At 41.6% G+C, this 24,196-nt stretch overlaps 1 protein-coding gene across 2 annotated transcripts in view; it reads left to right on the top strand.

The window, feature by feature from the left end:
- The first annotated feature begins 2,492 nt into the window (after nucleotides 1–2,492).
- Nucleotides 2,493–24,196, top strand: part of HMGCS2 (3-hydroxy-3-methylglutaryl-CoA synthase 2) — a 28,644-nt gene continuing 6,940 nt past the window's right edge. For both annotated transcript variants that reach the window (XM_056123066.1, XM_056122981.1), the window contains exons 1-7: nucleotides 2,493–2,652; nucleotides 6,382–6,836; nucleotides 11,135–11,260; nucleotides 11,826–11,990; nucleotides 13,719–13,884; nucleotides 22,752–22,922; nucleotides 23,663–23,769. In XM_056123066.1, the coding sequence (XP_055979041.1) occupies nucleotides 2,549–2,652; nucleotides 6,382–6,836; nucleotides 11,135–11,260; nucleotides 11,826–11,990; nucleotides 13,719–13,884; nucleotides 22,752–22,922; nucleotides 23,663–23,769 (1,294 nt within the window). In that variant the 5' untranslated portion in view covers nucleotides 2,493–2,548. The remainder of the gene's footprint in view (nucleotides 2,653–6,381; nucleotides 6,837–11,134; nucleotides 11,261–11,825; nucleotides 11,991–13,718; nucleotides 13,885–22,751; nucleotides 22,923–23,662; nucleotides 23,770–24,196) is intronic.

The raw sequence follows: 24,196 nt of genomic DNA, 5'->3' as shown, positions 1-24,196 counted from the left end.
AAGTCTTGGGATAAACTTTGACAGTTAATTTTTACTATGATGCAAGTTCTTGACTTAATCTTTGAGGCCAAAGCTTCAACTTGAAAGAGGGATAATTCCAGTAAACACATTTCCAACCACAGGACTAGATGAAAAATGGCTCCATTCCCCTACAAATATTCATTAGTTTTATAGATCCCAATTGATTTAGATAGCTTGAACACAGTAACAAATTTACGTTTCTATTTAATTCTGTCTCTTTCCATGCTTAAAATTTCCACTTTCAGCATTTACAATCACCTATAAAAATGATTTTAGGAAACCCTTGACACCAATAAAGTCAGAACCCTGTGTTTACTGTGTATTTTCTGTCTGTCTGTCTCTCCTTCGCCTTCCTGTGGACCATGTTGGTGCATTTTTCCAAGTTTTGGGCACAATAAACCTCCATATTTTCTAAGTTTTCTGAGGGTTCCTGATGAAGGGTATTTTACTAGTTCAAGAACTAAGTCCAGTTATATTTTCTAAGAAAGGGAGAACTATCTATGAGAAACTCACTGAGGCCCAGGCAAGAGCCCTTAGGCATCAATAAAAGAGAACAAAGCAAACAGTCCTAAACCAGGAACTATTCTGGTTCTTTGCTGTTTACCCATGAGTCATGTTATAGAGAAGTTAACTAAATCAAAGAGGGAAGTAATTAAGTAACATAATAAATGCAGAATCCACATTGACAAAAATAGAGTTCCATCTGTGCCCTGTGAGCAGGTAAAGGGAGGAATTTGTTGGAAGATCAGGTGACAGGAATACTTTTATTGAGAAGTAAAAGAGTAGGGGCTGGAGCAATAGTACAGTGGGTAGGGCGTTTGCCTTGCACACGGCCAACCTGGATTCGATTCCCAGCATCCCATGTGGTCCCCTGAGCACCACCAGGGGTAATTCCTGAGTGCAGAGCCAAGAGTAACCCATGTGCATTGCCGGGTGTGACCCAAAAAGCCAAAAAAAAAAAAAGTAAAAGAGCAAAGTGGAAAGACCAGTACTGAGTTGAAAGACATGGTTGAGTTCCCCCACAGTCACACTACCTAACTGTAGGAATGAGTAGAACATCGGCCTGATTTTCAAACTGATAATATCAGGAGATCTTGAGCTTCAAACAACAGTCACCTAGACTTCAATTGAGGCAGTTGGGTCATTCCTCTTGGGAAATCTGCAGGTCTTCCTGAAACAAGGGTGAGAACAAAAGCAGGAGGAACATAGTAGGTCACACCTCTGCTCCAATACCCAGGTTTTTGCCTAGATGCCAATATGTATGTACTCTAAACTAAAAATCACTATCACTATTACTATCACCCTGTTGTTCTTCAATTCACTCGAGCGGGCACAGTAATGTCTCCATTCATCCCTGTCAAGTGCAAGTGTAGCCCGATGACATATTGGGGGCTCCTTCAGGGTCAGGGGAATGAGGACCATTCATTGTTACTGTATTTGACATATCGAGTACGCTACGGGCAGTCAAATACTCTCGGTAGCTTGCTGGGCTCTCCGAGACGAATGGAGGCTTTTGGGGCAGCCTCTAATCACCTTTACAGGTGTTCCTAGTCAAGCATATAGGCGGGTATGATAATCTCGGTAGCCTGCTGGGTTCTCTGAGAGTGAGAACTAGAGAATAAGAGGTCTTCCGAGAGCTTGGTTTTATAGTCTTTGGATGGCCATTGATGGGGTTACATGGCAGCTGGTGGGTGTAACTGTCTAGCTACTGGAAGGTGGGGGAGCAGGGTGGAGGAGGCCCAGTCCCGAACCGAGCAGGCTTGGAGATCTCAGCCCCAGGTCCTGCACACCTGGGTTCCTCTGCTGGTTCCTCATCCAAGCATGTGGAGAGTGGTCTCAGCATGGCTTTGGCTATAATGTATCTCAAAAGATACATTCCATTTCCCTTTGTGTTATGATAAGCAATATGAAATAAATTTGTTTGTACCAACTAAAAGGGTCAGGCTTGAGGGGTGGGTGGGCAACTGGGAACATTAGTGGAGGGGAGGTCACACTGGTGGTGCGATTGGTGTTGGAACAATGAATACATGAAACAACTATATTGTGAACAATTTGGTAAACCACTGGGTTACAATACTTAGAAAAAGTAAAGATACATTACCTTGGTTTTGAAAGATTTTAATTATGCTATATGTGTCAATAACAGATAATGCCCAGAGTGTCTTCTAGACCATTGAGCAAGAATGACTCAGATGGGGAGCTGGAGTCTACGCTAGGTCGAGAGATACGTTACAGTCATGAATATGAAGCAGCCTGCGGAAGAAATCGAACCCCTACATTCCTTCACACATGCCCGGGGTCAGGGCGCCCACATGCATGTTGGAGAGATGATGTTTTTCTTTCACTCACGCATGTTCAGAGGGGAACCTTTGGCCCAGTTTTGAAGCTGACTGAGTCTTGATAAACAGAGGCGGGGCTTCCAGAGGTACAAGTCTCTGGGCTCTATAAAGCCTGACCGGGCTCCTCTGGGCAGCTCTTTCCAAGGACTGTGAACTGTTGACTTTGCTGGCCTGCAGCTGACCTGAAAATGCAGCGGCTACTGACTCCTGTGAAAAGGGTCTTGCAGGCAAAGCGAGTGATGCAGGAAGCCTCACTCCTGCCTGCTCGCATCCTCCCAGCAGCTCATCAAAAGTAAGTCACATTGTTCCCAGGGACTGGAGGCAGGTCAGCATTGATGTAGTGTCATGGAGACTACATCATGTTATTGACATGATGTAGTGTCAGTAATGTAGCAGAGGCAGAGGCCAGCTAAAGAGAACCTCTGAAGAATCCCAGCCCAAGGTTGGCAAGGCTGTGCACCTTGGGTCTATCTTATCACCAGACAGCCCCCCTCAGATCTGAGCTCCTCAGAATTGCAGGATCCCGAACCTCTAACATCTGCTCATTTCCCACTTCCGAGAGCTGCAGGGTGCACAGAGCTCTTCCCGCGAGGGCCAAAGACTTTCCCCTGTCCATCTAACTGCAGTGTTAGTTAAATAGACGGGTTCCAATCACTGCAGATTTGAAATGGGCCGAGAAATAAGATGTGTATTTCCTTACCCATTGATTTCCTGAGAGGGGTAAATTAGATGTAAAGATAAGTGTGTATGTGTGGTTTCATTGTGTTTGTACATACAAGTGCTCTCGTGTGTGTGTGCACACACGCACACACACACACACATACTCCTTTCTATTTTATTATTATTGTTTTTCAGACTCACTAAGTCTGGCACGAGAGTCTGGAGACTGCGGTCTCCTGGCTTTGATGGTAGCACGGCGATGGCTAGCATCCTCAGGTCCCTCAACCAGCCACTTCACTCAAAGGGTTTTCCTTTTAGTCTTGTTTCTGCACCACTTCTTACTAATGCTTAAAAGAATTATTTTGACTCTCAGCTGAGATAAATGTGTGTGTATTTATCTCATTCTTCCCACTGGTTGAGGAGCTCTTAAAAAAAGACTTGGCTTCCTCTTTTCCTCCTTCCGTATACCCCCTACTCTCCATCTCCCATAGTAGTCCTGGTGTTTAATAGTTAATTTTTTTTTTTTTGCTTTTTGGGTCACACCCGGCGATGCTCAGGGGTTACTCCTGGCTCATGCACTCAGGAATTACTCTTGGTGGTGCTCGGGGGACCATATGGGATGCTGGGAATCAAACCCATGTCGGCCATGTTGGCTGCGTGCAAGGCAAATGCCCTACCCGCTGTACTATCGCTCCAGCCCCTAATAGTTAATTTTGAAACAAAGGAGAGCATCAAAGTGCAGTCAAGAAATAAAAGCCTGATGCTTGTTCTTGAACCAAGAAACTCCAGAACAAAACCAACTTTCGTTAAACCAAATGTTTACCCCTTAGAAGAATACAGCATCAGAGAAATATTTTTAACTCCAGTGTTCTGATAGAACCTTCTATAGGTCAACTTTCTTTGAAAGCGCTGGAATCCACTTCTGAAAATAGTCCCTCTGCAAGGCAGTTCCAAGTGTTACCAAGTGACTAGTTCTTGAGAAATCTCCTGAAAACCTTAGATTTATAACTGGAAAGAGAGAAGGCAGTGATCTCAGAAACGGTAGAGTGAAAATGAGCCACAGAGAGAAGCCAGCCAAGTAGCGATCACACATTGGCTAACCGCTAGCTCCTATGTTGCTCATCCACAAATATTTGACAGTACAAACTCCATTTATCTGGGGACACCAAGTTAAAAGGACAGACAAATGAACTCCAAACTCCTCTTATCAGATGTGGATGAACATCTATCACTTTGATTTACTATCTTTTGATCGTATGATTCACCTTTGCCTCACAGTGTTATATCAAACTGGCCTTGTTGGTGGGGGATGTGGCTTACCAGAGCCCAGAATCCCAAGGAGAGCTGAGAGACACGTTCATCTAAGTTACACTTCCTTTGACTCACTTCCTTTGAGTTATCTTGTTGCTCTTTCAATGTCAGGAACTCTTTTTTTATTTTTTGGGGGTGGGGAGGGAGCTTACACCCGGCGATGCAAGGATTACTCCTGGCTTATGTACTCAGGAATTACTCCTGGCAGTGCTCAGGGGACCATATGGGAGTCTGGGAATCGAACCCAGGTCAGCCGCGTGCAAGGCAAATGCCCTACCCGCTGTGCTAGTGCTCCAGCCCCAATGTCAGGAACTCTTTCAGTCACATATGATTTGGAGAAATTTGGTGACTTTCATGAGTATCCCAGATTCTAGACTGATATGCAGGGTAGCATAATTCTAATGGAACAACTAGGAAGCTACTCCAAGCACATCACTTCACCAGTGTGTTCCTAGACTGTGCCGCCTTTGACATGAAGACTATGACTTAAGTTTCACAATTCATGTGGGAGCAGAAGGGAGGTGCACATGGTGAGTTTGTTACTTGTCGCTGGAAAATAAAATGTATTCTCACCAGTGGGTGAAATCAGGAGTTAAGGGGAAGGAGAGGTAGTTGGTTCCAGGAACATAATAATGACCTCTTCCCTACTAACCTTTTCCCCACTTTTCTCTCTGCTATCTGAATGTTTAAAACTATTCTTTCTGGGTCAAAGAGGTAGTACACCAATAGGGCACTTATCTTGTGTGCTGCTAACTGGGTTCAATCCCAGGCACCCCATATGATCCCCTGAACCTGCCAGGATTCCCTGAGTATAAAGAGCTAGGAGCAAGCCCTGAGCACCACTGGGTATTGCCCCAACAACAACAACAACAACAACGACAACGACAACAATAACAGAACTTCTGTTATTTGTAGCCTCTGTACTCTCACAACCTTTACTGTTCTACCATGTACTAAGTTGTACAAATGTTTTCCTCTTCCATCATACTGGGCCTTTTCTGTGGCTACAAAGAATGTCTTATTCACAGTTACATATCTGTAACACAGTCCTGTATTTGGCCTGCTCAATAAATACTGGGAAACCCAATAAGAAAAAGTAGGTTAGGCAAAATCGGGCAGATACATTCATTAAAAAGTTTTTTTAAATAAAAAGGTGTGTCCTTATGTAGAAAAAAGAGGAAAGAAGAAAGTGAAAGAGCTATAACGGGAGGCATTTAAAAAAATAATAAAAACTTTAAAAAGCTGTGTTTGGTGTGGTTTAGGAAATACACAGAAATACAGTATATTATGAGAAAATCTCAAGGGGACAGAAAAGAGAAAGGAAGTAAATCTAAGAGTAAGGCTTTGGTAGTGTTCAAAAAATTACAAGTAGTTAATTAATTAATTTAGATTGCAATGGTCCAAGCATTGTTGTTCATAAGGTCATTATTAAAGAGGAGATAAGACAAAATAATGTGCATTTGCTTCATCCAAAGAATACTGGAAGGGATTAGTAAAGAATACAAATAAAAAATATAATAGATGATGACTTAATCCCAACTGAAATAGTAATGAAAATAAAAATAAGTTAATTATTCTAATTTAAAGGAAAGAGATGTAAGAATTGTTGAAAAATGAAAAAGATCCAAATATATGCAGTTTACAGGAGAGTCTTGTTAAATTTAAAGACCTTCAGAGGTTAAAAATATAAAAGGACAGAGAAATATGGGCCATGTAAAGAACCCAAAAGTTATGGCAACCTATTGATATCTGGAAAATTACATTGTCATCAATATAAAAGATATAAAAAGGAGGAATTGGAGAGGTTTTTTGGCCACACTCTTGGCTCCGTGCTTAGGGATCACTCCTGGTGTGACTCTGGGGACCCTATAGGGCACTGGGGCTGGCTGCTGAATTAATGCTCTGGGTACATAGAGGAGCAATTAATAATGTCAAAAATGGAAACACAACAGAAAGATACAGCAATCCTAAATGTGTATTCATCCAAATTATCTTTTGAGGAAATTGGCTGGCATCGTTAGTAGGACTATGATTGTTCTTTCCACTGCAGGTTTTCTACCGGCCCTGCTGTTCCCTTGGCCAAAACGGATACTTGGCCAAAGGACGTGGGCATCGTTGCTCTGGAGGTCTATTTTCCAGCCCAGTATGTGGATCAAACCGACCTGGAGAAGTACAACAAAGTGGAAGCAGGGAAATACACTGTGGGCTTGGGCCAGACCAGGATGGGTTTCTGCTCAGTCCAGGAAGACATCAACTCCCTGTGCCTGACGGTGGTGCAGCGGCTGATGGAACGCATCCAACTGCCCTGGGACGCCGTCGGCCGCCTGGAGGTGGGCACGGAGACCATCATTGACAAGTCCAAAGCTGTCAAAACAGTGCTCATGGAGCTCTTTCAGGATTCTGGCAACACGGACATTGAGGGTATAGATACTACCAACGCCTGCTATGGGGGCACGGCTTCCCTCTTCAACGCTGCCAACTGGATGGAGTCCAGTTACTGGGATGGTATGTGCTGCCAGGTGCCTGGTATGAGTGAGAGACTAAATTCTATAAGTTTTACTTTTCACTGCCTCGGATGATTTCATGCAAGGGAAAAAAAGACAATGATTGAGAAGGAGCTATAGTATAGCAGGGAGGGCACTTGCCTTGCATGTGGGTAACCCGGGTTCGATCACTAGCATTCCATATGGTCCCTGGAGCCCATTGGGAGTGATCCCTGAGTGAAAGGCAAGGATTAGTCCCTGAGTGGGTTCCCAAAACAAAGCAAACAAAAAAAAGACAACTTATTCTCACAACTGCTGTTATAATTTTACATATTCCATTAAGTTTATGTTCACATACTCATTCCTTTGGTAGTGTACTAATAAAGTGCAACAGCCTAAGTGAAATGAAGTGTTTTACCTGATTTTTAGGTGAAAAAATGGAAAATTAAATATCTTGCACTTAGTAAGTGGAATAGACAACGTATCTCACTGTATTTCATTATACCTGTTTCTCTTAAGATTTTCCTACGTCTCGGAGACATTGATGATGTTGAAAGGTTTAAACTAGCGTAGGTGTTAAGGGAAAAACACCTTGGTAGAAATAGAGCCAGGAATTATAAGCTAGACTACGTTAAAGAGGCTAGCAGTGTTCCAAGGAACCAGTATTGTGCCTGGTTCCTTGGAAATTACTTTATCCTGTATCTTATTTTTATCTTGCCTAAATGCCATGTTGGGAAAAGAACTCCTGTGGTGACACGAAGACTTAAGGAAAACAGTTCAAGTTGAGAGTTAGAAACTTATCCCTGTCAATAATGGCTGGCAAATCCCTTTCTCATTTTTGAACTTAAGGAATTTTCATTACCTATTTACCTTGCAGACTAATAAAAAGGATTGAAAGTTTCCTGACAGAATTCAAAACCTATACTTGTGAACATCACTAACTTCAAGCATTTTATTTCAAATTAATAGATTCTGCTGGGTGGCTGAGTAGAAATATGATGTCTTGGTGAGAAGTTCTTTTTTTTTAAAAGCCACCAAGACATGAACTGTTGGTTCATGTTAAAACCTATCTAACCTTGAGTCTGGTGGCAAGCATCAAGACCAGCCTAGGACAGTGTAGATAAAAATCTGCTCCTAACTTGACCAACCACCTGGGATCTCTAGATCTCTCTGTTAGGAGGAGATGTCTGGGACTCACTAGAAAATTCTGAACTATTTTAGAGAGAGATCCAGATGAGTCAAGAAAAGAGTGTCACTGACTCAGATCATCTGAGAGCCCTTATTTGTTTTTGTCTTTTTAAAAATTAAAGTAGTTGAGGACCAGAAAGTACAGAGGTTAACATTCTTACCTGGCATATGGCCCTTGCACATCATATGGTTCTGTGAACTCCACCAGGAGTGATTCCTGAGTGCAGAACCAGGAGATAAGCCCTGAGCACTGATGGATGTAAGAAAGAAAGAAAAAAAGAAAGAAAGAAAGACAAAAAGAAAGAAAGAAAGAAGATAGGATGCTTGCCAAGCATGCTGCTGACCTGGGTTCGATTCTCTGTACCCCATATGGTCCCCTGGACCTTTTCAGGAATGATCTCTAAACACAGAGCCAGGAAACAGCCCTTAGAATCTCTGGGTATGACTTGAAAGCAAAATAAATAATAGTAAAATGAAAGTAATTGAAATATAGTTTTTAAAATTATATACACATGCACAGAATGGTGTAAAATGAAGAAAAGATCCTCTCTTCACACTTTATTAGTACTTTTCAGAACGTAACACTGGTAGTTTTTATATATTCCAGATTTTTCTAGTTTCCTGCTTATAAGAATGTACATACCAATTCAGTTTCACTTTTTTGCACTATACATATTATTTCTTATCTCTCTGGTATCTTAGAAATTATTCTATATTAAAAATATAATAAGCTTTATTTGTTCTTTTTAAAGTTGCATTATATCTTTTGATAGGTCTGTCCAACTTAATGTAATTTAGTTCCACATTCCTAAATATTTAGATTATAGATTCTTTTGCAATTATGCTCTTATGAACAGAGTACTTATTCATAACTTGCTTTGTGTGCTTTTGATAATGTGTTGTAAGAACAGATTCCTAGACGTGGAAATGCAGGATATGTTGACTTAAAAATTTGCTAGAGGGGTTCAGAGGAATAGTATAGAGGGTAGGGTGATTGCCTTGCACACGGCCAACTCAATTTGATCCTTGGCATCATATATGTTGTTCTCCAAACACTACCAGGAGTGATCCCTGAGAGCAGGGCCAGTAGTAATTCCTGAGCATAACCGGATATGACCCCAAAAACAAAAGTTTAAAACAAAAAACGTTTGATAGAACAGCAGATAGGGCTCCTACCTTGACACATCTGACCTGGGTTCAATACCCAGCACTACATATGGTCCTGCAAGCACCCCCAGAAGTGATCCCTAGAAAGAGCTAGGAGAGATCCCTGAGCATTACTAGGTATACCCCAAACAACAACAAAATTTTATAGAATATGTTAAATTATTTCTCAAACTTCTTTATTGAAAAGGGTATTTTATTTCTATAGTATGTATTCTCAAATATTCTAGCCCTTGACAGATTAGTATGTAGAAGAATGTCATTGGTTTGCCTTTAAATATGAGATCTCTAATATTTTTACGTTTGTTGGTCATTTTCTTATTTTATGATTCATCTTTTTATGAGACTTACAAACGAAATAGCATTTTGTTGGTTCTGAATATAGCTTCTCTATTGGCCGATTCCTGTTATTCGTCGATTGCCTCGAGCAGGCCCCAGTAACGTCTCTTTCATCCTAACCCTGAGATTATATTCAAGGCTCTATAGGAGAATGAGACCCATCATTGTTACTGGTATTTGGCATATTTGGTACGCCACGGGGAGTTTGCCAGACTCTGCCCTGTGGGCAGGCTACATTCGATAGCCTGCAAGTTTGTCCAAAGTAGGAATGAGATAATAAGATGTCATAAAAGATGTCCTGATAAGATGTCGCGTGGCCGCGAATGTGGCCGCGCGGTTCCGGGAGCTGGATTTTATAATCTCTGAGTCTTGGCCGTTGATGGGATTACACGACGCCAGGGGGCCAGGTGATGGGTGTGACACCCACCACCTGGTCTCAATTGGTAAAATAATTTAATTGCTAGGTAGATGAATTTTATATGTGTGTGCAAAATTTGTATATAATTGTGGTAAAACAAAACTTTTTGTCAGCACTTTTGTAACTCTCAAGGAAGAATCCTTAGTGTCAATTAATTTGAATTGTATTCCTAACTGACACCTTTTCTAAATCAGCCATGTTACTTTGGGCAAGTGAGTTAAGTTCTTTAGGTCTCAATTTATTTGTATATAAAGAGAGAATAACTACATGATATTGTGAGACTAAGTAATATAAAAATGTCTTCCAACAGAATGTTAGACTGAATCCAAGGAGTGGTTCTACACGTTAAAGAGAATATTAAAATTAGTGTCATATCTTCTTGCAAACTCAAATCTGGCCAGTCATATTATCAGATAAAATTGAACCAAATGGTAGTCAAGGCAGCAATAATTTATTTGAATTGTAGCTTCTTACAGAGTCAGTTAGTATCGATCACTCTATTAAATGTGATTACTCAACATAAAAAGATCTCTTTTTGTAATGGATATAGTACCAAGTCTTTCAAAACACATGATATAGGATCCAATAAGAAATAGGAATGAATGTAAAATTTCATATTTTATAGATGAGTGACTGCAAACAAGCTTTTTAATGCTTCTAGAAGGCAATATCTGTAAAAGAGACTATTCTGTAAGAGACTATTAGCTAATTTATTGGATTATTTTAAGAATTATTTTAGGATAACTAGTGTCTAGGTAATACTTCAAATGTAAGTTTCCCTCCCAAAGGCTTGATTTCCTATGATTTAGAAGGAATTTTAGGACTGTGGTGTACTGAGGAAAATGGTAGAAGCCTGAATTTTCTAGAACATGCCAGTCAATAAGCTTTCTGTTGAATGCAGTAGCACGATTCTGAGTCAATGAGCATTTTGCAGCTGAGAGCAACAAGAACTATGTTTTTTGTTTGTTTTGTTTTGTTTTTTGCTTTTTGGGTCACACCTGGCGTTGCACAGGGGTTACTCCTGGTTCTGCACTCAAGAACTATGCTTTGGCTTTACATTGCAAATGCATCGCAATGAATTTCATGAGAACATCGGCTCCGTGGGTCAAGGATTCTGTTTTGTTTCCAGAACATCTCCAGTACTTCAAATTGGACCTGGCACACAGCCTATTCAAGATTTTTTGGTGATGATCATTTCTTCTCTGTTCCAGGTCGCTATGCACTGGTGGTCTGCGGAGATATCGCAGTCTATCCCAATGGGAATGCACGCCCCACAGGCGGTGCCGGAGCTGTGGCCATGCTGGTAGGGCCCCAGGCCCCTCTGGCCCTTGAGAGAGGTTAGTAGTAAAAATGTCTGTATGGTGCCAAGAGACTGCATGCACGGCCAATATCACAGCTCCTCGGCCCTAGTGGACACAGCACACCTCTCAGGAGTGAAGTAGCCACTTAAAGGTACTCTTACCCTCAAAAGGCTGGACTGGGGAGTAGATGTCAGCAAGGGAAGTGGAGGGTTGTCAAGGTGTCCTTTTCTGCACATCACGTGCAGGGATGATGGCATGTGGAACGAGTGGAGGGAAGTGCAGTGCCCCTGTGAGCAGTCAAAGTGGCAGCTGAAGAGGGAAGGAGAAAATTGGGGACCGAGTGAAAAACTCTTCTTTGAAGCTATCAGCATCTATTTTATGGTTTTTGAAGTTCATAGAGGTGTGGAAAGAGACATACAAATCTCATGTATGTATAAGAAGCAATCTATTCAGGTCTCTGCGGATAGACAAGGAATATTGAGTGGGCTCAGGCTTTGGCTTAAGACAGATAATAACCAAAATACTGGAACATGGTTCTCCCATCTTCTCTGCTCATGAACCACATTGTTCTATCCTTTAATACGTCCGTGCATCAATCCAGGGCTTAGGGGAACCCACATGGAGAATGTATATGACTTCTACAAACCAGACGGGAGTTCTGAATATCCACTTGTGGATGGGAAGCTCTCCATCCAGTGCTATGCAAGGGCCTTGGACAAATGTTATGGATATTACCGTCAGAAAATCCAGAAACAGTGGAAGCAAGGTAAGGACTCTTCCCACGTGACAAAAGAGTTTTCTCTAAAATCCTGACTAGTTCTCTTCTCTTTTCTGGAAATGCTCTCTAAAAATTGATTTTATCTTCTCTTCCATCCTTCTTAAGGGCAAGGCTAAAGTCCATTTGGGAGTCTTCCAAATTCAAGTATACAAATGCCTTTAAGTGAAGTTGAAAAAAATAAAAGAAATAACCCAGGGTCAAACCACCAGTGTGTCAGTCACTTGGGAAAGAACTGTGGACCTGGATTTATTACCATTTAAGTCAGGAGTTATTTGCCTCTTGGCTTATATAGTTTGCCACCTTAAAAAATTTGGATGATGGGGCTGGAGCAGTAGCACAGCGGGTAGGGCATTTGCCTTGCACACAGCTGACCCGGGTTCGATTCCCAGCATCCCATATGGTCGCCGAGCACTGCCAGGAGTAATTCCTGAGTGCAGAGTCAGGAGTAATCCCTATGTATCGTGGGTATGAACCCCCCAAAAAAGAATGCAAAAAATTTTTTTGGATGATGTTAAAAAGTCTTCCCTATTTTTTACATATATTAAAATCTTATCTGTGACTTTTTGGTCAATGTTAGTTATAAGTTTATTTTATTTTTACCTTAATTTCTGAATTCTTTTGGTAAAATTATTTTAGCTTTTATAATCAGAAAAGAAAGATCTATCTTTCAGATACAGATAAGTTTATTTTCATTGGTTTTGCTTTTGGAGTTTGGGTTCATACCCAGCAGAGCTCAGGAAACATTCCTGGCTCTACACTCAGGGATTATTCCTGGTGATGCTCAGGAGACCCTATGTGATGCTGGGTTGGCAAGTGCTTTAAACCCTGTTCTCTCTCAGTGATCACAGATACAGTTATTATTTTAAAATCAAAAAGAATTCTTACCTCTTAGCCAGTGTCCAGAAGGGCATTTGCAAAAGTCAGGTTTTGAGTAAGAAAAAGCAGATTCTGAAGTATTGCATAACTTCTCTGAGTGTGTCATAAAGAACTACATCTTGCCTCTTTCAAGTATAGGGGGGGCTGTCAGTTGCTCCATTCACATGAGCCAGAGGTCTGCCTTTGCAAGCAACCACTGTCAAGTTGCTTCTGGCTAATTGCTCTTGCCGTCTCTGAATTCTTATGCAACCTGATTTTACTTCTCATTCCCACGTAGACTTTTATATATATGCTACCTTTATTCCTGGCTCTGCACAAGGAAGTTTCTGCTTTGGAATGAGGGAGATGGTCTGGGGTACATTTGACCCCATCTGCCAAATACCAGTAACAATGATGGGTCTCATTCTCCTAAAGAGCCTTGAATATCATCTCAGGGCTAGAATGAAGGAGACGTTACTGGGGCCTGCTCGAGGCAATCGACGAATAACAGGATGATGAAATGAAATGAAATGAAATCCAAAGCCAGTTATTTCTGAACTGGGTTTGGAGCCTCTTTCCTCCTCTGGAAAAATAGAGAAAATATTTCAATTCTAGTTGGAGGTTGGAGGAACTACCTGCCATAGCAGTTGGTGAAGTAAATAGGAAGAACACGATTCTTTCTCTTCTTTCTTGATGAGTAGAGTAGTTGGTTAAAAGCAGGTAAGATAAATGAACAAGCTTCCTGTGTGTTTGCTGGAGGGAGAGTTCCTTCTCCAAGAGGCCCAAAAGCCTGTGGCAAAGTTAGAGCTTGGGGTCTGGACCTAAATGTCTCCTCCATCTCCCCTCCCCCACCTCTTTCAGCTGGCATCGATCGACCTTTCACCCTCGACGATATACAGTATATGATCTTTCATACACCTTTCTGCAAAATGATCCAGAAGTCCCTGGCTCGCCTGATGCTCAACGACTTCTTGTCAGCCAGCAGTGACAAGCAGGCCAGCCAATATAAGGGGTTGGAGGCCTTCAGGTGAGTCCTCTGGAAGAAAGCCTAGAGGCTTGGGAGGGTGAGGAAGCCACTCCTGGGAGAAAGAGAATGGTCCTCACACGCAGGAGGAATGGCGCCAATACTTTTCATGGACCAATGGATTATTGCTTTCACAGGATCCCTAGGGGAACTTTCTTTCTTTCTTTAAGAGAAACAGAATTTTATTAGATGTTGGACAGTTTACCAAATCTTTAATACATTTATTACATTCAGTATTCCAATATTAATACCACCACCATTACACCTTCCGACCACCATTATTTCAAATTTTCTCACCACTACCCCAAGCCTGCCCCCAAACCAGGTCCTAAATAATTTATTTTGTATTGCTTGTTATAAATAATCTGTTGAAAATGATCCAAGAAAGTTTCCTTAGGGGAAAGTGTGTGAAGATTGTTGTATTTCATCCTGGAGCCATTAAGCCCTTGTATAAGAGATTACTAACATGTCGTTACAGGGCTGGAGCGATAGCACAGTGGTAGGGCGTTCGCCTTACAAGCAGCCAACATGGCCGACCCGAGTTCGATTCCTCCGCCCCTCTCGGAGAGCCCGGCAAGCTACCGAGAGTATTCGATATGCCAGACACAGTAACAACAAAGTCTCCAATGGAGACGTTACTGGGCCCGCTCGAGCAAATCGACGATCAACGGGAGGGCCTTTACCTTTACCTTACAGGTTGAGCCTTTCTTGTGTGCTAATATATATATATATATATATATATACACACACATAAATATATGCATATATATATATATAAAGCTTGGTTGTCTTCTGTTTTAAATTTTAAATAGGGTGATACACTGTCACTGTCACTGTCCTCCCGTTGTTCATTGATTTTCTGGAGCGGGCCCAGTAACGTCTCCATTGTGAGACTTGGTTGTTACTGTGTTTGGCATATTGAATACGTCACAGGGAGCTTGCCAGACTTGCCGTGCGGGTGAGATACTCTCGGTAGCTTGCCGGGCTCTCCAAAAGGGGCAGAGGAATCGAACTCGGGTAGGCCATGTTGGCTGCGTGCAAGGCAAATGCCCTACCGCTGTGCTATCGCTCTAGCCCCAGGGTGATACAGTTATAGTTACATTTTTAACTGGTCGGTGACTTTGGGGTACAGAGGCATCTCTGCCGCTGGTTGCTCTTTTCTGAGATTTATCTGTGAGTGTCTGGATCACAGCCATGAGCTTCATGAACTTATATGACACCAGAGGAAGTTCATGAGCATGACTGCCAGGCTCTGGAAAGAACTGGGAGATGGGGGGTCCCTCATTCATCCTGGAGATTTTGACCACAAAACCCACATACCCGAGTTTTTCCGCAGATTCATTCTCATGTATAAGACTCATCCTGAGCTTGTGGAGATCGGCCATGAGTATAGCGGTGATTGGATTCTGGAGGGTTTTAGCTGCCAGGGTTCTGTTGGGGCAGGTGGGACCCCTAGTTTTGTGTCAGTGAGTACAGAGAATTTGCCATCACTTATAAAACAAGTAAGAATAAGACACTTAAGAGCACACTTTCTCTAAAAGGGTCAAGGAGATGTAGCTGAAACATTTAACCAAAGTTTTAGGAACATTAGCTACATGCCAGTCTTTATCCTAAACACAAGGACACAAAAATGGGTTCCATGGCCCTATGTTCTAGAGGATCTCACGGTTTATAAAGGCAGAAACAACTAATCACAGTGCATGGTGTTGATTTGACGAATGTTGACTCTCATTACAACTGGCCATTGGCTCTTTTTTTTAATTAATGAAACACCATAAGGTACAGTTGTAGATTTACAAATTTTTGTGCCTGGGTTTCAATTATACAATGATCAAATACCCATCCCTCCACCAGTGCCCATTTTCCACCACCATGGATCCCAGTATCCCTCCCACCCCCATTCTCCCCATCCCACCCTGCCTCTGTGGCAGGGCATTCCCTTTTGTTCTCTCTCTCCTTTTGGGTGTTGTGGTCTGCAAAAGAGGCATTGAGTGGCAATAATGTTTGGTCTGTAGTCTACTTCCAGCATGCATCTCCCATTCTGGGAGGATCCTCCAAACACTCTTCATTTGGTGCTCCCTTCTCTGTCTGAGCTGCCCTTTCCCCTAGAATGCCCGGCTGGCCTCTAAGCCTTGGAGTAATCCTCCTGGTACTGATCTCGGCTATTCTTGGATATTAAATCTCCTATTTTGTTACTTTATGTCCCCCAGATGAATGCATTCTTTTTATGTCTATCCCTCTCTTTCTGACTCATTTCGCTTAGCATGATACTTTCCATGTAGTACCACTTGTATGTAAATTTCATGACTTCATCTTTTCTAACAGCTACATAGTACTCCATTGTGTAGATGTACCAAAGTTTCTTTAACCAGTCATCTGTTCTTGGGCACTCAGGTTTTTTCCAGATTCTGACTATTGTAAAGACTGCTGCAATGAACAAACAAGTGCAGATGTCACTTTGACTATACATTTTTGCCTCTCTGGGATATATTCCCAGGAGTGGTATTGCTGGGTAAAATGGAAGCTCAATTTCTTATTTTTTGAGAATCGTCCATACTGTTTTCCAAAAGGGCTGAACCAGTCGGCATTCCCACCGGCAGTGAAGGAGGGAATGTTTCTCGCCACATCCGTGCCAGCATTGGTTGCTTTTGTTCTTTTGGATGTGGGCCAATCTCTGAGGTGGGAGATGGTATCTCATTGTGGTTTTGATCTGCATCTCCCTGATGATTAATGATGTAGAGCATTTTATCATGTGCCTTTTTGCCATTCGGATTTCTTCTTTGAGAAAATTTCTATTCATTTCATTGCCCCATTTTTTTGATGGGGTTGGATGTTTTCTTCTTGTGGAGTTAGTTCAACCAGTACTTTATATATCCTTGATATCAACCCCTTGTCAGATGTGTATTCGGTGAATATCCTTTCCCATTCTGAAGACTGTCTTTGTATTTTGGTCACTGTTTCTTTGGAGGTGCAGAAGCTTCTTAGTTTAAGATAGTCCAATTTACCTATCTCTGTTTTCACTTGCTCGGCCAGTGGCGTGACATCTTTGAAGATACCATTAGCTTCAATGTCATGGAGAGTTTCGCCAACTTTGTCTTCAATGTACCTTATGGTTCCAGTCTGATGTTGAGGTCTTTAATCCATTTTGATCTTACTTTTGTACATAGTGTTAGGCAGAGATCTGAGCCCATTTTTTCGCATGTAGCTATCCAGTTTTGCCAGTACAATTTGTGAAAGAGGCTTTCCTTACTCCACTTCACATTTCTTGCTCTTTTATCAAAGATTAGATGATCATATGATTGAGGGGAGATGTTAGTATATTCAACCCTGTTCCGTTGGTCTGAAGCTCTGCCTTTGTGCCATTGGCTTTTAATGTCTTGCTTGTTGCTTTAATTTCCCTTGTCTATAAAATGGAAATGAGCCAGCTCCTGCCTTCATTGTCAATAAAGCAGGGAAAATGTTATTCATTGACACACTGCCCCAGGACATTCAGTAAATAACCTTCAGTACAAAACGTTCCCTCTGTGAAGGGAATCATTCACTCTCTCTTTGGTATCTGTTCATTTCAAGTTTGGGAATATTTCACCAACATCTGTGCCTATTACTAATAGTACTAATCCTACCACTAACTAAAATGTCAAAATTAGCACAAACACTACTTATAAGAAGACCTGTCCATGAAAACAAAAATTCTAAAGATAATAGCTTACAATATTTAATATTTGAAAATCTCAGAAATAAATGGTGAGCAAACTAGTTCAAAATGGAACAAAAGATATTAGACAAGAAACACACTTAATAATCATTTCAAGTCTGCATGCTCATTAGTAAAATATTTAAACAAGTAATCGTTTTTTATATAGGACTTTTGAAATTTGAATAAATAGTATTAATGAGGCTATAAAAAGGGAAATAATGGATGTAAATGTTAATATGAGGCTTTTAGGGAGTAATGGGAGAAAAAAAAGCAAAAAGCTAAAGATGTGTTTACCTTTTGGTTCAGTCATTCCAAGTGTTTAAAGAATATATATTCACTGCAGTGTTTTAACCAGTAAAACAGGAATGTCCATGCATATAACTGTAACACTATAGCACTGTCCTCCTGTTGTTCATCAATTTGCTCAGGCAGGCCCAGTAACGTCTCCATCGTGAGACTTGTTACTGTGTTTGGCATATTAAATACGTTACAGGTAGCTTGCCAGGCTTTGCCATGCGGGCGAAATACTCTCAGTAGCTTGCCGGGCTCTCTGAGAGGGGCAGAGGAATTGAACCCAGCTCAGCCGGACAGGCGGCTTGCAAGGCAAACGCCCTACCACTGTGCTGTCTTTTCACTGTATCACTGAAAGTAGAAATAAAAAATAGTTGATATTATTTCACTCAGTTCTACATTTGGCTCAAATCAGGATTGGACTAGATGGATTTTATTTGATTTTGAGAATAAGCGGTGTTGTCCTAACTTTAGGGTTAAATAGTTTGGATTGCAAGACCAGAGAGATAGTACAGCAGGGAAGGTGCTGACTTTGTACCAGGTCATGGTCCACCCTGGTTCAATATCCAGTACCTCAGATACCACCTTCAATCCCTGCCAAGAGTGATCCCGAGTGCTGAGCTAGAAATAGCTTTAAGTCCTGCTGAGTGTGGCCCCGAAACTAGACAAAGAGTGTCAATTGTGTACCATATACCTTCTACATTTTATTTTTGTCATTTTGTTTTGTGGACACACCTGTCTGTACTCAGGATTTACTCCCTTCTCTTTGCTCAGGAATTACTCTTGTCAGGCTGAGGGGGCCATATGAAGTTCTAAGGATCAGACCCAGGCCAGCCAACAAGGCAAAAGCTCTACCTGTTGTACTATCTGTTCAGCCTCTCGATACTTTTATATTCTATTCTGACTGAGTCTTTGTATTCTATTTTTCCCCCTCTGAAAAACAGAGTTTTTTTTCTTTTGGGTCACACCTGGAAGTGCACAGGGGTTACCTCTTGGCTTTGCACTCAGGAATTACTCCTGAAAGTGCTCAGGGACCATATGGGATGCTGGGAATCGAACCCGGGTTGGCTACGTGCAAAGCAAACGCCCTACCCGCTGTACTGAGGGCAGGACACGTACTGCCCCTGAAAAACAGTTTTTGTTTCTCCGTCTTCAGATTGAACTCAACTGGGCCTATGTACAAAGTCTTTTGTAGCCACTCACATTTCTTTTATCCTTCCCTGTGATGTTTAAAACACGATGCATAAAAATTTATGTTTCAATAAAATGATCACGCTCAGTTTGCATACAAAATTATAACTTTTTTATAATTTTGTAATATCCATCTGGACTTCCTAGTTCTGCTTTAATTTTTCAATTGCTCTAATCGCCTCAAACTATCTTATGATTTTTCCAAAAAGGTACAAAGTTTCCAACTGGAGTTCTATTAGATTCCTTACGTGCTGTAGGAGTCCTGCCCTCAGACCAGAAGCTATACAATGGAAAGCCAGTACAATTGGCCAGTGCAACTTTTTATTTTCCTTTTTCAAAACTTTTTTTAAATTTTAGACCACACCTGACAATGCTCAGGAGTTTATCCTGGCTCTGTACTCAAGAATTATTTCTGTCAGAGCTCAGCATACCATATGGGATGCTGGCCTCTTGCAAGGCAAATACCCTCCCGGCTGTACTATTGCTCTGGCCCCCAGTCTGTGTGACTTTCTATTATAAGTTTTGACATCCTTTTAATCTGTTCACATTTCTGTGCACTCCTATGACTTCAGAGAGTTGCAGGTGCAAGTTTTGGTTTTATACTTGTTATTATTTATAGTTTTTCTGCAAGAATGCTAATATAACAAGAATTTATTTTACTATATAGATGAATATCAATTAAAATGCAAATTATTGCATTATTATCTCAATTAAAATGCAAATTATATAGATGAATCTCAATTAAAATGCAAATTATATTGACGTATAAGAAGCATAAGGAGAACTGGCATGAGAGTACAGTGGGGAGGGCATTTACCTGGCATGCAGTTGACCCAGATTTGATCCCCAGCATGACATATTATGCCCTAAACCCCATCAGGAGTGATCCCTGAGCAGAGGAATAAGTTCTGAGCACTGTCAGTACAGCCACGAAAACAATAACAACAATGAAATAAAAGAAGGATGATGTGTAAGGAGAGTCAGAATCTGAATCCCATCTAGTCCCCACATCACATCTTGCTCATTCTGCATTTGCTCGTATTCACCACAAACACTGGCCTTGACAAACACTCCAGGCCAGCTCTCTCTCAGGAATGCTGTGTTTGTTCTATTTTCTACCTGATATTTCTATTTTTTAAATTTTCATAAAGTTTTCACAATCATGGGTTGCATTCAGTATTTCGACACCAGTTCTACCACCAACATGCCTTCCCACCACCATTATTTCAAATTACACACCCCCACTCAATCCTGCCGAACAGGCAACACAAAATTTATGTGTATTGCCTGCTACGTCTAATATAGGATGTTGTGCAACCACGAGAACAGCCCTGGGCTCCTAGAAATCTAATATTTTAGATAATTAGGATCTGGAGAAATCTCTAGAGTGAGCTGCAAGGTTCTGAGATTCTTTTGGTGTCTCTGGATCATGACTGTTAATGAGTTTAGGTGGTTCCCGGAGGCAGTTCATGGGCATGGCATCCAGAGTCCCAAGGGGACGAGGGAATGAGAAGGACCAGCCCATCCCCTATCCCACAATGCCTAGAGTTTGCCATCACTAATCCTCAGTACCTGGGCTTTTCATTGGGTTCTGGAAGATAGAGGCCACCAAGATTTCTAAGGGGGCAGGTGGAGGGACAATGTCTGCTCCCGTCTGAGGCACCCCCATGAAATCAGCCTAGGGCAAAGTCTGAAGCCATCTCTGCAGAGAGCTGCTCAGTTCTGAGATTCTTTTGTGTGTCTCTACCTGATATTTCTAACCCTAACTCTTCATTCATATACTACTCATTTTCATAATGTCAAAAATAATAGATAAAATTACTATCCCTCTCTTTCTGACTCATTTTGCTTAACATGATACTTTCCGTGTAGTACCACTTGTATGTCAAAAGGAGAGAGAGAACAAAAGGGAATGCCCTGCCACAGAGGCAGGGTGGGATGGGGGGATGGGGGGTGGGAGGGATACTGGGATCCGTAATGGTGGGAAATGGGCACTGGTGGAGGGATGGGTATTTGATCATTGTATAATTGAAACCCAAGCACAAATATCTGTAAGTCTACAACTGTACTCATGGTGTCTCACTAATAAAAATAAATAAATAAATGAAATGAAAAACAAAAAAATTTAAAAAAGATAAAATTAAATTAAAAAGCATACAAAATAAGAAAGATAAAATGAAAGAGTCAAAAAATAAGGAATGGGAAAATTGATCAAACTAGGGTATAGCCTTACATGATTTTTCAAATAAGCCTTCCATTATCAATGTTATAATTAGTTGATGTTATAAATATGAAAAGCTTTTTTTGAAAGGTCATAAGCTTAAGGAAGGTTTTCTTATGTCTTTCAAACTAACATTATAGAATATGATTTATGGGGTATTGATACAGCAGATCAACCTATACCTGTGGGGCGAGTGCATCAGCAGCCCGATGGTGCCTTCAGGCTTCCTGATACCTCAAATTGCCGCTGTGCCTCTGGCTGGACCCCAACAACTTGGGGTGAAGTTTCCTAAGAAATTAAGTAGCCGAAAGTTAGGTATGTGGGAGTCACACCCACTAACCACCTCCTTGTTCAGTGATACAAGCTCATTTATCGGCCTGATTTCAGAGACCCATAAATCTCAAATGAGATCAAAAGCCACAGTTAATCTCAGACCCGCACAAGGCTGAAAAGACCAGGGTAAATCAGAGGCGGGCAGGTCAGCCTGGTGCCCACCCAAGCAGGGTGGCCGGCAGCTGCTTGCTCCCACAATCCAAAATCACCGCCATGCCCCTGGCCTGACTCTACCATCTCAGGACGGATCTCACTGAGACATAATATACTGAAAATTCAGATATGCGGTTTTTGTGACTGTAATCTCCAGGTTTTCTTGGGATCAGGATGGGCTACCTCCCCCCCACTGCCCTGTACTTCTAGAAGTATTGGCAGTCACGTCCACACCACACTCCAAAGCTGCCATACAATTAAAAGCTACCCCAGCCTTATCATCCCAATACAAATACTGAATGCCCAGAACAAACACCATGACCTCTTAGCACCGGTATTGTAACCCATAATGCATAAAAGGAAAAGGAGAGAGAGAACAAGAAGGAAAGTGCCTCCCATAGAAGGAAGCTGGAGGTGGGGGGAGGGGTGGGGTGTTGGGGGATGGTGGAAGGGAAACGGGGGACATTGGTGGTGGGAAATGTACACTGGTGGAGGGATGGGTGGTGGATCATTGTATGACTTAAACCCAGTTATGAACAGCTTTGTAATGGTCTATCTCATGGATATTCAATTTAAAAAAACTAAAAGGTAATGTGGAGTTCATGCCCAATTCAATCAGCTTAATCAATCGATGGATAATTAGCAGTTCTCATACATTTTAAAAAAGAGGAAGATGGTTTAGTACCTTAAAGAAAAATAGCTAAGGTAGTATATAAACACATATGAAGTATGATTGTATTTCCTTTAGGAAAACGTTATGAAAATAGGGATTGACTTCACGGGGACAATTTGGTCTACATGTTCTCTTGAATGGTAGCACTGTTAGGGACAATTTTTTCCTCTGCGTTTTTCTGCATCATCAAATATCCTACAATAAAAGCGTACGCAAAAATATCTTCTGTCCAGAATCTGTTACTCTTTCCCTAGCTGTCTCCCTCCCTTCCTGGGGTCTCTTATCAGATTTTTCCTCCGACTGTCTTGCAGGGGGCTCAAGTTAGAAGACACCTACACAAATAAGGATCTGGATAAAGCATTAGTCAAGGCCTCCCTGGACACGTTCAACAAGAAAACCAAGGCCTCCCTTTATCTGTCCACGCACAATGGGAACATGTACACGTCCTCTCTGTATGGCTGCCTGGCCTCCCTCTTGTCCCAGTGAGTACTGTGTGTGGGCACCCCTCCTCTCTGCAGTCCTCCACCCCCCTCACCCTCACCCTTCCACCTCACCACACACACCACTCAGGATGCTGGGAGTAAGAGGGGTGAACCAACCTCGGTTCCTCTTCTGGTTCAGAATTTTTTAAAAAAGGAGACCAAGGAGAAAAGGAGGGAGGGAGGGTCAGTGAAGGCAAGTGAAACACACTTGCTCAGAAGGTGTATGTATAGGCAAATTCATTATGAGCATTAAACAGTGGTCATTCTAGTGGTATCAGAGATGCAAAAGATCTTTTTGGGGCACAAGAGCAGAGAACTTTTTTTTTCTTTTTGGGTCACACCCGGCGATGCACAGGGGTTACCACTAGCTCTGCACTCAGGAGTTACTCCTGGCAATGCTCGGGGACCATATGGGATGCTGGGAATCGAACCTGGTCGGCCGCATGCAAGGCAAATGCCCTACCCACTGTGCTATCGCTCCAGCCCTGAGCATAGAACTTTTTTGCAAATTTCTAGCTCATCCATTTGAAATCTCTACACTTAGTAAACTATGGTGCTCTAGCTTCAAAGCTATAATATAGGTTAGGTTAAAATCTATTTACCACTTATTAGCTTTGACCTTAAAAAAATACTTAATATCGCTGTGTCTCACTTTTACCATATGTAAAGTGTAGGTGGTTTATTTGAAATGCAAGCTGTAATATGAAGGTGTTGCTGGGTTTTGAATCTTTTCCCTGCAGACATTCTGCCAAAGAGCTGGCTGGTTCTAGGATTGGTGCCTTCTCTTATGGCTCTGGTTTGGCAGCAAGTTTTTTTTCATTCCGAGTGTCCCAGGATGCTTCTCCAGGTGAGTTCTTCTCTCTGTCAAGCACACTAACCAGATTCTCCCAGTTAAACACTCTCTCTCTCTCTCTCTCTCTCTCTCTCTCTCTCTCTCTCTCTCTCTCTCTCTCTCTCCAGGAACCTCTTTTGTCCTTTTGCTATTGATGCTCTCATCTCTACAGAATTATATTAGAAACAATCAATGATTAGAAGAACTCTTTGAAGGAATTTTAGCAAATTTTTCCACTTTATGGATTTGAAACATTTCCCTATAATCTAGAACTTGATTGAAGAGTAACAAAGGTGGGGAACCAGTCAGATTGTTCTAGCAAAGATTGTAGATGTGATAAGGATGACCTTCTTTTTTTTTCTTTTTCAAAAAGTATGTTTGGACATCCCCTAAAATCAAGTACAATAGCAGGCAAGTACAATGAACATGGCATATTCTGAAA

The sequence above is a fragment of the Sorex fumeus genome, unplaced genomic scaffold, assembly GCF_029834395.1.
Source record: "Sorex fumeus unplaced genomic scaffold, SorFum_2.1 ptg000001l, whole genome shotgun sequence".
Classification (NCBI taxonomy): Eukaryota; Metazoa; Chordata; class Mammalia; order Eulipotyphla; family Soricidae; genus Sorex; species Sorex fumeus.
Note: the sequence above shows the minus strand (reverse complement) of the source record. Positions and strands in the feature narration are given on the sequence as shown.